Source organism: Laetiporus sulphureus, assembly GCF_001632365.1.
Source record: "Laetiporus sulphureus 93-53 unplaced genomic scaffold LAESUscaffold_21, whole genome shotgun sequence".
Lineage (NCBI taxonomy): Eukaryota > Fungi > Basidiomycota > Agaricomycetes > Polyporales > Laetiporaceae > Laetiporus > Laetiporus sulphureus.
In genome coordinates, this window is record NW_024468530.1 from 44728 (window position 1) to 56225 (window position 11498).

General features: G+C 51.0%; 6 protein-coding genes and 1 non-coding gene across 7 annotated transcripts; 5 read left to right on the forward strand and 2 right to left on the reverse strand.

The window, feature by feature from the left end:
- Window positions 1-1971: 1971 nt before the first annotated feature.
- LAESUDRAFT_653993 (glycoside hydrolase family 16 protein) lies at window positions 1972-3636 on the forward strand (the record flags this gene model as incomplete). Its single annotated transcript, XM_040904462.1, has 7 exons — window positions 1972-2394; window positions 2446-2535; window positions 2591-2783; window positions 2845-3105; window positions 3159-3342; window positions 3408-3538; window positions 3596-3636. 7 exons carry the CDS (start codon window positions 1972-1974, stop codon window positions 3634-3636), a joined length of 1323 nt encoding a protein of 440 aa, XP_040763952.1.
- A 486-nt stretch (window positions 3637-4122) lies between these two features.
- On the reverse strand, window positions 4123-4454 carry LAESUDRAFT_679633 (40S ribosomal protein S29A; the record flags this gene model as incomplete). The annotated part of the gene is made up of 3 exons (XM_040905705.1): window positions 4123-4166; window positions 4226-4325; window positions 4393-4454. The coding sequence occupies 3 exons, from the start codon at window positions 4452-4454 to the stop codon at window positions 4158-4160; spliced, it is 171 nt and encodes a 56-aa protein (XP_040763953.1). The 3' UTR covers window positions 4123-4157.
- Window positions 4455-4705: 251 nt separating this feature from the next.
- On the forward strand, window positions 4706-4792 carry LAESUDRAFT_t53. Its single transcript has one exon. It is a non-coding gene; the product is annotated as a tRNA-Lys (tRNA).
- A 400-nt stretch (window positions 4793-5192) lies between these two features.
- On the forward strand, window positions 5193-6081 carry LAESUDRAFT_726029 (uncharacterized protein). Its single transcript, XM_040908942.1, has 3 exons — window positions 5193-5679; window positions 5734-5777; window positions 5849-6081. The coding sequence occupies exons 1-3, from the start codon at window positions 5462-5464 to the stop codon at window positions 5905-5907; spliced, it is 321 nt and encodes a 106-aa protein (XP_040763954.1). The 5' UTR covers window positions 5193-5461; the 3' UTR covers window positions 5908-6081.
- A 245-nt stretch (window positions 6082-6326) lies between these two features.
- On the forward strand, window positions 6327-6779 carry LAESUDRAFT_184557 (uncharacterized protein). Its single transcript, XM_040901497.1, has 2 exons — window positions 6327-6546; window positions 6600-6779. The coding sequence occupies exons 1-2, from the start codon at window positions 6377-6379 to the stop codon at window positions 6688-6690; spliced, it is 261 nt and encodes an 86-aa protein (XP_040763955.1). The 5' UTR covers window positions 6327-6376; the 3' UTR covers window positions 6691-6779.
- LAESUDRAFT_184545 (uncharacterized protein) lies at window positions 6745-8763 on the forward strand. The gene is made up of 10 exons (XM_040901496.1): window positions 6745-6760; window positions 6817-7079; window positions 7135-7161; window positions 7223-7300; window positions 7351-7441; window positions 7491-7620; window positions 7671-7872; window positions 7930-8102; window positions 8156-8298; window positions 8353-8763. Exons 2-10 carry the CDS (start codon window positions 7011-7013, stop codon window positions 8610-8612), a joined length of 1173 nt encoding a protein of 390 aa, XP_040763956.1. The 5' UTR covers window positions 6745-6760; window positions 6817-7010; the 3' UTR covers window positions 8613-8763.
- A 629-nt stretch (window positions 8764-9392) lies between these two features.
- On the reverse strand, window positions 9393-10641 carry LAESUDRAFT_653810 (uncharacterized protein; the record flags this gene model as incomplete). The annotated part of the gene is made up of 8 exons (XM_040904447.1): window positions 9393-9529; window positions 9595-9632; window positions 9693-9714; window positions 9772-9811; window positions 9865-9897; window positions 9958-10067; window positions 10121-10182; window positions 10241-10641. 8 exons carry the CDS (start codon window positions 10639-10641, stop codon window positions 9393-9395), a joined length of 843 nt encoding a protein of 280 aa, XP_040763957.1.
- Window positions 10642-11498: the final 857 nt, after the last annotated feature.

Genomic DNA, 11498 nt, shown 5'->3' on the forward strand with positions numbered 1-11498 from the left:
TCCACGACTCACTCTACGTACGTTCCAATACAGTTATATGCATCCGCTCTGGCAGCCGCACAATCTACAGCAAGTTGAGCTTTCTAAGGCCGCCGTGATGCCGTGATAACATAGCCAGATACGTGCTTCACAGCACACAGTGTACAAGCCGGTATATTCATCGTTGTCAACGAAGGTGATCGTGAGCGGGGAGACAAGCAAATACGGGCTGATGCCCATCAACGAGAGATGTCTCCACAACCACTGGCCGTTAGGAAGGTCTCGTTCCGCCGGTACAGTGACGTCGCAGATGTTGTTCCACAAGTATAAACCGGCATCAGACGATTCCAGGCTCATATTGCATAGTGCTACGAGACGGTCCGTAGGTCAAGAGTCTTCCGCAAGCACTTGACCTGCCGAGAGAGCGAGGAGAGAAAGCCACACCCGGATGAACATTTTTGCGATTCGCTGGGAGAGCAACTCTTACATTTGTGGAACCGACATGTTGAAGCATCAGGATCATCATACGGCATGTTAGCCCGTGTAGAGCGTTTGCCAAGGAGTGCCAGGCCCCGCTTTCACGCCAAGTTCGTTGGAACGAAACCGCTTCTTGAGCCTTTGCACTTAGCTCAGAGAAGAGCTCCACGACGGCCCGTCGATCACCGGAATACGCTTTTTGCTCTTTCGCAATTATGCAAGAATCCGAGGTTACGGTCTGTGTTTCCCGACTTCACCTTAGGAATGTAATTTGGTCGCATCGCATCAGATTGATCTGCGTCATTGTCATGCACCGTACCGAAATCGAGCGTGAAGCTGGGTAGGCATGATACTTGCAACAAGCTAGACCGCTAGAACGATGTGCAGCGCGGGGGTTTATGTTCCTGCCGCGGCCGACATGCACGATCGTTCAAATATGACTCATGGAAAGCCTGGGCAATCGTGGACTGTTGCATGATGGGATTTGGGTCAGAAGTCACTCACTGTACTATACCACAAATCGCCTACCGATGGACAGAGGCCTGAGGATTCAGCTTAGTCGCAACATACTGTATTCATGGCCAACAAAACCCCTCGAAAAGCGATGATATGTGACTCGGAGCACGATAGGCTTAATGGGCCTCTGCGGGTATAGAATCCGCGGTTCATCAAATTTGCGGATGAGAGTTCCTGCTGTTTTCTCGACAAATCTGGGTTGAGGAGCGTTGGATGTACATAGGCATTCGCGTTCTAGCCAGCGGATCGCTTTGGCTACGACCCTTCTACCAGCGGCGGACCCGAGCAGCGAGATGAAATTGAGCTTCCTTGACGACGACCGACACGGGAAGAAAAGGAACCTCCCCGATCATGCATCATGTGGCGACCCCCTGAGCCGCTTTGATCCCGGACAAAAAAGCCCACCCCCTTAAGAGGCTACGGGCACTGGAAGAAGGTAAGAGGACCGAGGCCAGGCCACCCGGGGTGGTCATTCCAAAAGTTGGTCACGACGCGCGCGTCGACATGTTTAGATTTGCTTCCGACGATCAGGATGGCGGTCGTTTCACCCTCGACTAACTGCTGTAGAAAAATCCTGCTTGCTCACCAAAGCTTGAAGTAGGGACCGTCTGGATCAGGGCACCGTGATGGACAAGGCGCCGTCAATTGCAAACAACGGCCTCGTGTTGGCCTTGTTCCTTGGCGTAGTCGATCAGGAATGATTGTGCGCTGGCTTTTCTTTCCTCTCCGCGGCCTCGCGAATTTACTTCGCCGATTGCGGCTCATTTTTTCTGATAAGGCCCACTGTTCTCCTCTTCTGTCTTCTGTCGCCGCCATCATCTTTGACCGCCTCCCGCCACGTCCTCTGGACCAGCCGTCCTCATCTTCGACAATCCTTTCTGCGTCTACTGGGCTGCGCCTAGTTGTTGTATAGCTTATCTCGGCGGCTCTTCACCTGCGTCGTGACCTGCAGCTTGCCATCACCACCAGTCTTTTCTTCACGTCCAGGACACGGCCAACATGTATTTTCACCTCCCGCTCATCCTCCTCCTGCTCGCCAATGCAATCTCATCTGAGGCGAAACCCTTCCTTCGAGGCTCGGACCACATTATCCGGGGCATCGACTCAGCACATCGCCACGCTGTTAAGCGCAGTTCCAGCTTTGCGCGGGATCTGCGCCGTGCACTTTCTGGGGTGCTCGAAGAGAGGGCAGATAGCGACTCAGAAAAATCATATCATTGTGTTAGCGAGAAGAGCGCAGGCGTGGCAGTCAATGTTGGCGGCTCGTCTGGTCAGTCCACATCGACTTCAAGCTCGACTGCGGGATCTGGCGTGGGCTTCGGCTCCAGCTCGGTCACGGCATCCGGCACCGCATCGGCATCAGCGTCGAGCGCTAGCAGTACTGCTGTGTCGACTTCGGCATGGAAGCTCCAGCAGTCATACGTGCGTCTTCTACTCTGCCTATGTCTGAATGAGTAGCTCATAGCCAAACAGGAAGGACAATCGTTCTTTAACGGTTGGTCGTTCTACACTGACGCTGATCCTACCGATGGCACGGTGCAATATGTAGATTCGAGCACGGCAGTATGTCTCTCTTTTCTTATCATCGAAAGTCCTGCGCCTCAAATTTGATCGCCAGAGCTCCAACAACCTCACTTCGATCACTAGCTCCGGAAGTGCCATTATGCGTGTCGACACGACTGAGACGGTTTCCGGAAACCGTCAGAGTGTACGAATCACAACTGACTACACTTACACCGGCGGACTGGTGATCTTGGACGCCGTACACGTCCCCACCGGATGCGGTACTTGGCCAGCATTCTGGTCCAACGGTACGTCGTCTCTTCATATTTGCTCTGCCATAGCATGCTCACGTCGATTTGCCGCACGTAGGTCCTAACTGGCCTGCCGGCGGAGAGATCGACATTGTGGAAGGCGTGAACACCTTCACCGCCAACCAGGCTTCCATACACACGAACCCAGGCTGCTCCCTACCGTCCAGCGATAGCGACGCGCTAACCATCAGCGGCACCGTAGTTGGCGGGACCAACTGCGCTGCGGCAGAGACAGGCGACGCGGGATGCGGCGTCGTGTCGACCTCGGACAGCTCATTCGGGTCTGGGTTCAACGCGATCAGTGGCGGTGTCTACGCTAGTACGTCAGCGTCCATTTCCTGCCATTTCGCATGTTAACTGATTATGCTGTAGTGGAATGGACGGACGATGGCATCAAAGTGTGGTTCTTTGAGCGCAGTGCCATTCCGTCGGACATCACGAGCGGTTCGCCCGACCCTACAGGTTGGGCTACCCCGCTGGCGTCGTGGCCGTCCACAGACTGCACCACATCGGACTTCTTCTACGACCATTCAGCCATCTTCGACACCACCCTTTGGTGAGCATGCGGCAGCCTTCAGCAGCGGTCGTACTCGCTCGACTGACACTTGATTGACACGATAGCGGTGAATGGGCTGGTAATGCGTGGGACAACACCGGTAGCGCGGGCCAGTCTGAGAGCTGTGCGAGCATCACTGGCTACTCCACTTGCGCGGACTTTGTCCAGAACAGTGGTTCATCGTTCGCGGATGCCTGTGAATATCTACTTCCATCTCTGCCATTGTCGGATTTACTGACAATACCTGTTTCAGATTGGGAGGTTAACAGCGTGAAGATCTATCAGTCGAGCTAGATGCTTCTTCCGGTCGACTTTGCTTTGAACACGTCAGTAAGAACTCCTCTCGTGCTGACGACGACGTCCGATTTCAGCCGCTCGTCTCTTTGGGCCTCTCATATTCGACATATCATACTCGACGTATCTTACGGTCCCATGACGATCTGCGTATCTTGCTTTTGCTCGGGTCAGCTGTAGCACTAAGGTTTGTAGCATTCGATAGCACACGCTAGATTGCGTGCTTGTATCATACACGTAGTGCTCCTTGCTGAATGAGAATGCTGGTCATTCATGATCTGCTCTCCGATTGGTATCGGTGTATGATTTAAAGCCTCCAGCTTGCTGGAACTGGCTTTTCCAGCTAATCCTCGGCCGGGATTTCATGAACAGTCATCACAATGCGCTGGCTTATCATGCGAGAGTATTGTTGCTCAGCATAGCATAAGGGTACATATGAGGAGGCAACTATGCGTATAACAAAGATGAGACCAGAAAACAGTGCATAGCGAGAGGGGTGGAAAGAGATGATGATGCAGGGCTCATCGTGTCTGTTCAAACGAATGCAACTCAGCACAAGACAGTACAAAATAGCACTCGCAAAACACACCTTCTGGAACCCGATAGCGGCCGACTTTTCGCGGAAGCACTGACGGCAAAGGTCAAGACCGTACTTGCGAATCAAACCAGCCTGGTGCGCGCAAAGGCGGCTTCCAACCAACAACGCGTCAGAACTCTCCTTCGCTCCCGCTCCAGTCATCCAAAACAGCCACTCACCACTGGCGGCTGCCCTTACCGTACTTACGGGGGCGAGAAAACCAGACGCTGTCGTGTGTCATTTTGCCGGATCTAGAGGGTGCGGAAGGATATGCGCTGGAGAGATACACGGTCAACAGATGGGGCAGAGAGGCGGGGTGCAGCAACTGACCTGGCCGGGTTCTTGCAGATGGCTTCGCCGTTGGTTAACGAGGCGGGTTCGCTTTTGTTGTGCTGTATAGTGGCTGCGAACTTTAGGTTCCGCTGCGCTTGTCGGCAATTGCCGAAAGCGTACATAACCCATGATATAATTCATAATAAAAAAGCAAATATTGCCTGCCTAGCTCAATCGGATAGAGCGTCAGACTCTTATGAGTGTTTGGGCATCTGAAGGCTGCGAGTTCGACCCTCGCGGTGGGCTAGTATAGTTTTTCTCGTTTTGCACCGAGTCACCCCTTCTGTTGTGCTCGTTAACTTATGAATTCCATGTCGCTATCTACTGGTGCTGAAACTTGGTATTACTCAAGTTGGAGAGCCACACTGCTCCGCAAAACATGAGTTCCAGGATTTAGAGTCGTACGTGTTCATCACGGGAATAAAACGAACGGCATAAGTGACCACCTTTCCGCGCAATGTGGAAGCCTGAGCTTGCCAAGTGGTTGCCATCACAGAGCGTTCTGCATAAAAATTCCTTCACAGCTTCAGAGGACCTGGGCTCCGCCGATGTGCGATAAAAGATCCACCTGGTCTTCCAATTCACTCGCAAAACATTTCATCAGTTCCTATCTTTTGACATCGGACTCGGAGGACCCTCTGAACTCCGCTCTTATTCAAGTCATGCCGGAGCGCCAGATCACTCTGGCTTCCAGATCTGGCTGTTGAACTTCCGACGTGCGAACAGCAGAATAGACTAACGGGCAGAGGTGACCGCAAAACGTAGCTCATGCCTATGCAACTGTTCAGACCTAAGCCACTCCCATTTAATCATTCTGACGTCCTAAACCTATGACGCCGTTTCTCCAGCACTGATATAAATGGCCCTCTGGACCACTGACATGTTTTTTTCCAGCATTCCTGTCCCTGCTCGATCATGCATAACGTCCTGCGATCCAGTTCTGTCTATTCGGTTCTCGCTCTCATAGGCCTAGTTGCAGGCTCATGCAGCTCACCATACAGTCTTTCCCTGTGTTGCATTTCTCTCGGTCCATACAGTGACAACGCATATGTGTGGGAGAACGAATGTGGCTTCGACTCGTCCGACGAGAGCATTCTCGTTGCAGCCGGATGTGAAGTGTCCGCGACTGACTGGTAAGCAAATCTGCTGCGCTACTAGTGATATACCCGCTGATGGTATCGTCCTAGCTCCGAGAATATGTATGAGGCGTGTTGCGTGGAATATATGCCAGGTTTGCATGATTCGAAGCCCTGTAATAGGCAACGGCCTGGTGGGTGTTGACGATTTTTCGTGATTGCGCAGGTTGCCCCTCGTACGATGGAGCCGTTGGATATAATTGCACGGGATCTCTGGTTGAATGAGCGCGGCCGTGGCGTGTCCATTAGCAGACCTTCCGCTGCATGTATTTCCCTCGACGATTCTTGAACCGCTCACGAAGCTGATCTTTAAGTGTCTGGTGTTGAGCGACGTCGAAGGCTCAAAGTCGAGCTGCGGGATGACCGCGGTCGCGAATTAAATAAATTACGCTTCTCCGTTGCGTCTGCAGTTCCACGTCAAATGCACCAGAGTTTACTTCTAGGTACCTATTTCATGAGCAACGGTATGTTCCGCATTCTTGTAGAATGTTCTACCTGCAGCATTGAACTCGCGCTTGAGCCTTTTTGTTTAATGTTCGGCAACACGGAGGTCCTACCTGACGCCACAGACGCGTCCGAGCATCGCAACTGTTATGCTTCTTTTACTCACGGCGCGACTTGAACGAGGCAAGCACTACCTGCGTAGTACCATCACCATCTTATTTCACGCCTGCCACTGTTATCCGTCTTTGTCATGGCAGACGGTGTCAAGGCAGCGCTTGAATTGAAGGCTGAGGGGAACGCGCTCTATGCAAAGCAAGACTATCTTGCAGCGTATAAGAAGTACTCCGACGCGACTGAGATCGATGATAAGAACGCCGTTCTATATGCGAATCGTGCTGCCTGCTCTCTGGGACTGAAATGGTGAGCACCGCGTGTCTTGCAATCTCTGAATGCGCCATCTCACATTTATGCAGTTTCTCGGATGTGGTAGCTGATGCTCAAAAGGTATTCGGTCTTGGGACTAGAGTTCTTCATCTACGTGAACATAGTCCTCATAAACCTTGAACTAATTCAGACAACCGATATCGACCCGAAATATGCCAAAGCATGGGCGCGCTTGGCCACAGCACACAATGTTCATTCTTGCTTTTTATTTTCTGGAGCGAGCTCATCTATCTAATACCTTTATAGGCTCTGGGTAACTTTGATGCTAGCGTCAAGTCTTGGCAAAGGGCACTCGGCATGTTACCTGTCGAGAAATTGAGCATGGTGGAAGCCAGACAAAAAGAGCAGTATGAAAGCGAACTGCGAAACACGCTTGCTAAGTCCAAGTCTGCAACTGCAGCAAGTAGGGATACACATCAGATTCCTCGGAATACGGCGCAATGGGCCCGTGCAAGAGCCATGGTACTAGAGCTGGAGAGATGCGCACTACTGAGGCAGTGAACAGCAGCGTGAGGTTCATTCGCATGAAGATCGCCGGGCCTACTTTGACGTTTCGTTCTCCAGGCCTGGGTGATTTTAGGGGCAGCATCGGTGAGTGTTTATGAAGAAATGTGTCATTGCAGAAGGGTTCATGAAGCCATTCAAGGACTAGGACAATGGCATGTCGAAAATGAAGCAGCTAAAGAAGGTTCCAACTGCAACAGGAGTGAAGGTTGAAGGGATCCCTGGTGTGAGCCGCAATCTATATGATAGCAGAACGATTTATTTGATGCTTCCCAGGCTCTGATAGACCTATCCAATGCGATGCTCGAGGATCCCAGAATTGTCCACATCAACGATAACAGTTTTCTGCAAGTTTACAGTGAACAAGGTATCGTCATTATCTGGGTATCATGATTTATTCTGATCCGGATCCTTAGCTTTGTTTGAAGCAGAAATGGATGGAGTTTGGTTAACAGGAAGCGCAAAGGAGGTCATTGCTGATGCTCCAGAACGGCAACGTAAAGAAGGCTGGGCTTCTGTTCGCGCGGCCATCTCGACGACTGTCCGGTAGGTGGCCTTCGATTCGTGCGCTCCATCTGACCCAAGAAAATGTTCAGCATGTGGATTTTGCGTGGATATATGGCGTTGGGTGGTCGGGACGATGGGCCCGCCGCGATTAAAGACTACTCACAAGCCCTCGAGGTGTTAGAGTGGGGAAGGCAAGCTTGGCGAGACGTGAAGAAAGAGGACAGAGGTATCATTTTTGACGACCAATTTTTCCGCGGCGTCCGCTCCATATACTTGCAGGCACTTATGACGGTACGTGGCCATTAACCCTTGACGTCTGGCATGCTACATGTTAAAGTTGTTTTCCAGGCAGAGCGGCAGGCTTCTGGTAATGATGCAGAGGATTTGTTGAACACCATCCTAGAAGAAGCACAAGATATGTTGCGCGACATCAGCTCACCTGAAACTGCGTTGCCGGAGGGTATTTATGACCCTGGATTCGTTTCATCTTTCGTACTTTATCCTAGAGGGCGCGCACTGTCGTACGTTGTTTAACCTTCTTCGTCACACATCAAGGCCACTCACTCGTCGGCAGAATGGTCGGGTACTATCACAACCACATTGCTCGGCAGCTCGTGTTGCAGAAAAATGCATCTGCATTCGAACATTTTACGAAAGCTGCCTGTGCGTACTTCGAAGCTGGCCAGATGTACCCCGAGGACGACGAATTACATGCATGCAAGTCATTGGACTCACGATCTCGCATGTTCCTGGCTGACTGACAGCATACAGGGTTTTTACATTCTGGGCTGGTAGCGTCGAAACTCTGCGGTTGTCCGATTAGCGAAGCGTTGCCCATTTTCGAGAAGATCCGACTAGCCATCCCTAAAATGAAGCCCATCTGGGAGTATTCTGGATTGGCTCACACTGGAAGGGATGGAGCATTGCAAGAAGATGTAAAAAACGAGGAGAGTCTTCGTAAAGCATTGCAGGAAGGCAGGCTCACCCCAGACGACTTCATTCTGCCAGAACCTCTACAGTTCTCACTCTAAGGTCGATGCCGCTGATGCTTGCTTGCTTGCTTGCTTGCTTTCGAGACTGGCTACAATGTATTTCATGCTATCCTTGTAGGTTATAACTGGTGTATATGTAGATCTCCTTCCCTGCGATGAATGTGATGACAATGGAGAGTCAGACTCACTATGATCTTAAATTTACGATAACCTTCCAATCATCCACATGCCAGGCATTTGAACCCTCCGATACGCACTGACCTAGTGCGGTTTGATAAATTGTGCGGGCTCTCTGGTTGAATGAGCACGGTCGCGGCATCGTCCCCAGCAGATCCTCATCTGTAACTTTCTGTTCATACTAGTAAGTTGGCGATGAAGTCTCTGTTACCATATATCTACCACGAGGGCCTTCATTACCATGGCAAGCACCAGTTACAAGATGTGTATGTAAATCTGCAACAAGATAGATGAGCTACAGTTGGTAGATATGTAAGTACAAGTTTACGAAGCATGCAGTAAATATGAATTTGTACATGTGGATCGTGACATTGCTTGTGAAGGGCGACCTCCATCCCCACGACGATCTAGACATCTGCTTCTCGGAAGATGTTGATCGATCCAAAGACGTGCGCGATGACTTCGACCTCCGAATCCTCTTCGTTGGAACTCTCTACGACAATCACAGGCTTCTTGGAGTCCAAGACTGGCCGAGGCGGCAGATGGGTTGGAATGCCAGAGAGACTGATGCCGTCTTTCGAACGAGTGGGAAGGGGTCCAGAGCGGGGGGGAGCTAAAGGCGACGTCATAAACTGATATTTGCTACAACGAAGGGATGCACCCACCGTTGCTTTGAGTGGAAGGCAGGTGAATTCCAGTCTTGGCGATCGGTGTGCGAGGAGCACGCCGTGTGTTCTCGAACAGAGGAATGAGTCGGCCGGCATTGCATCGTCCGCATACTAGTCACATATTTAGTCGTCATGTGCTAACCCACTTGTGGTGTAGCACTCCGCCGGCTACTCACCAGCGTTTGGTCGCATAGATTTTGAATGGCGGCCGTAGCTAGAGCAAAATAACTCGCCCGTCATGAGACATCAATGTTAAGAAAAGGAAGCAACGTACATGTGATTACATTGCTCGCATTCTAGCAAATTGTCCGCTAACGTGAGCTGAGCTGAAAGAATGAATTAGGACCACTTACTCCATTGGTACTTGCATACGATGTCGTAGTTGTGTCTGGTCTGGGGAACATGGCTTGAGCTGAGGTCTTCTGCTCACTAGAAGAGGGTAATACCGTCACTTCAATGTCGGGTCTTTTTCTCATGACCTTTCTCGCCCTTGCATGGTCACTCGGAATGAATAGTGTTTACACAACGAATTCAGCAACGCGAACATACCACGCTTTGAATTTTCTCCCGTGATGCTCTTTGGGGTCTTCGTCAATGATCCAGCATGCCAGATGGCACATCTCATGGGAGAGTGTGTTACGGATACGTTCTGGGTTTGACAAGCATTGAGAGAATGTCACATCGCTACATAAGAATACGTACCGTCACAGTCCAGAATCTTGGTCGCTAGCTCGATTTCATATTTTCGCGCATTATCATTCGACCTGGATGTTCTGTGAGCGGAGGATGATGCATCACCCTTTCGGTTGCTATCGAACGCACTTGTGCCATCTGGCCCTCCCGGCAGTGGTCAGCAGCCTCTTGTTCCACGTCAATTGTGTGGTAGCGGGGATCTTTTCACCGAAGATGGTGCGATTTAAATCTTCAAATAGAGCGCGAGCAAAAGCTTCCCTTCTTGCCTGCTCGGCATCTCTCATTGCTTTCTGTGTCCTGCGTGGAGTTTTGCCGGCTTTCCGAGGCGTAGCGGCAGGCGTCCGCTTGGTTGGACGCACTTCCACATCAGATTCTGAACTGGATTTATACGAGCCAATCCGTCTTGGATGTGAGTGAGAGGCGGGGGGAACATTGTCTAAGTTGGAATGAGGAACCGATTCGTTCAAAAGAGGTCCTGCTTTGTGTGCTCCATCGGGCGCATCCCTATGATTTGGATGTCCATTAATCATTTTCAACAAGGTGAAAAGGCTTACAGCACAATGATGGGCTCGTCATCTCCAGCAGACGTTACACTGTCATCGTCATCAACATACAGAGGCAGAGGTGTCGGAAGCACTTCAGGGTATCCTATGTGCCTCTGATGGTGCGTAGGTACCGTATTTGAGCTTGTTGGCGTCTCATGTATAGTCACTGCCTTGATTGCACACGCATTGTCTCCGTCTGAGGATTCTGATGAGCTGAGAGTCAAGTCAATCACAGGTCCGCTCGGTTTGACAAGAACGCGGTCTTTGCGTGGCCGTAAAACTGGCTTCGGCTCCCACAATTCACGATCTGACCGTTCTGAGTCTGAGCTCTGTACTATGCGTCGCGCTCTAGCTGTTGTGCGTTGGTGATTCCTCCGCTTGGAAGTACACGACGATATTTCGCTAATACTCGTTGAAATTGTTGGTCAATACAGCATGCACATGGAATCAGATACTCACTTTTCGTCTTCATCCCCCGAGAAGATCTCAACAATGTCGACGCGATTGCTTGCATTGGCGTCGTTGCGTTTGTGCGCCGCAAACGACCTTTGCCTGCACTGAATAAGTCTTCGTTCGGCATCAAAACGACGGGAAATGTACTTCATTCTGTCCTCGTCTTTGTCCAAAACAACATCTTCTTCCTGTTTCGCGTTTGTGTGGGGTTCAGCGTGTGGAGGGCAGCCGGCGACGTTAAGAGTAGCTACTGCTACTATTGCCAGTGCAAGAGCGCCTGAGAAACACTAGCAAACAACAAGCTAGTGAGTTACGATACCTTTAGAGATCTCAGTCACTTGTGGCATGCAGCTTGTGGCCATCTTGGTAGCGAAACGGGAGCAAACTGC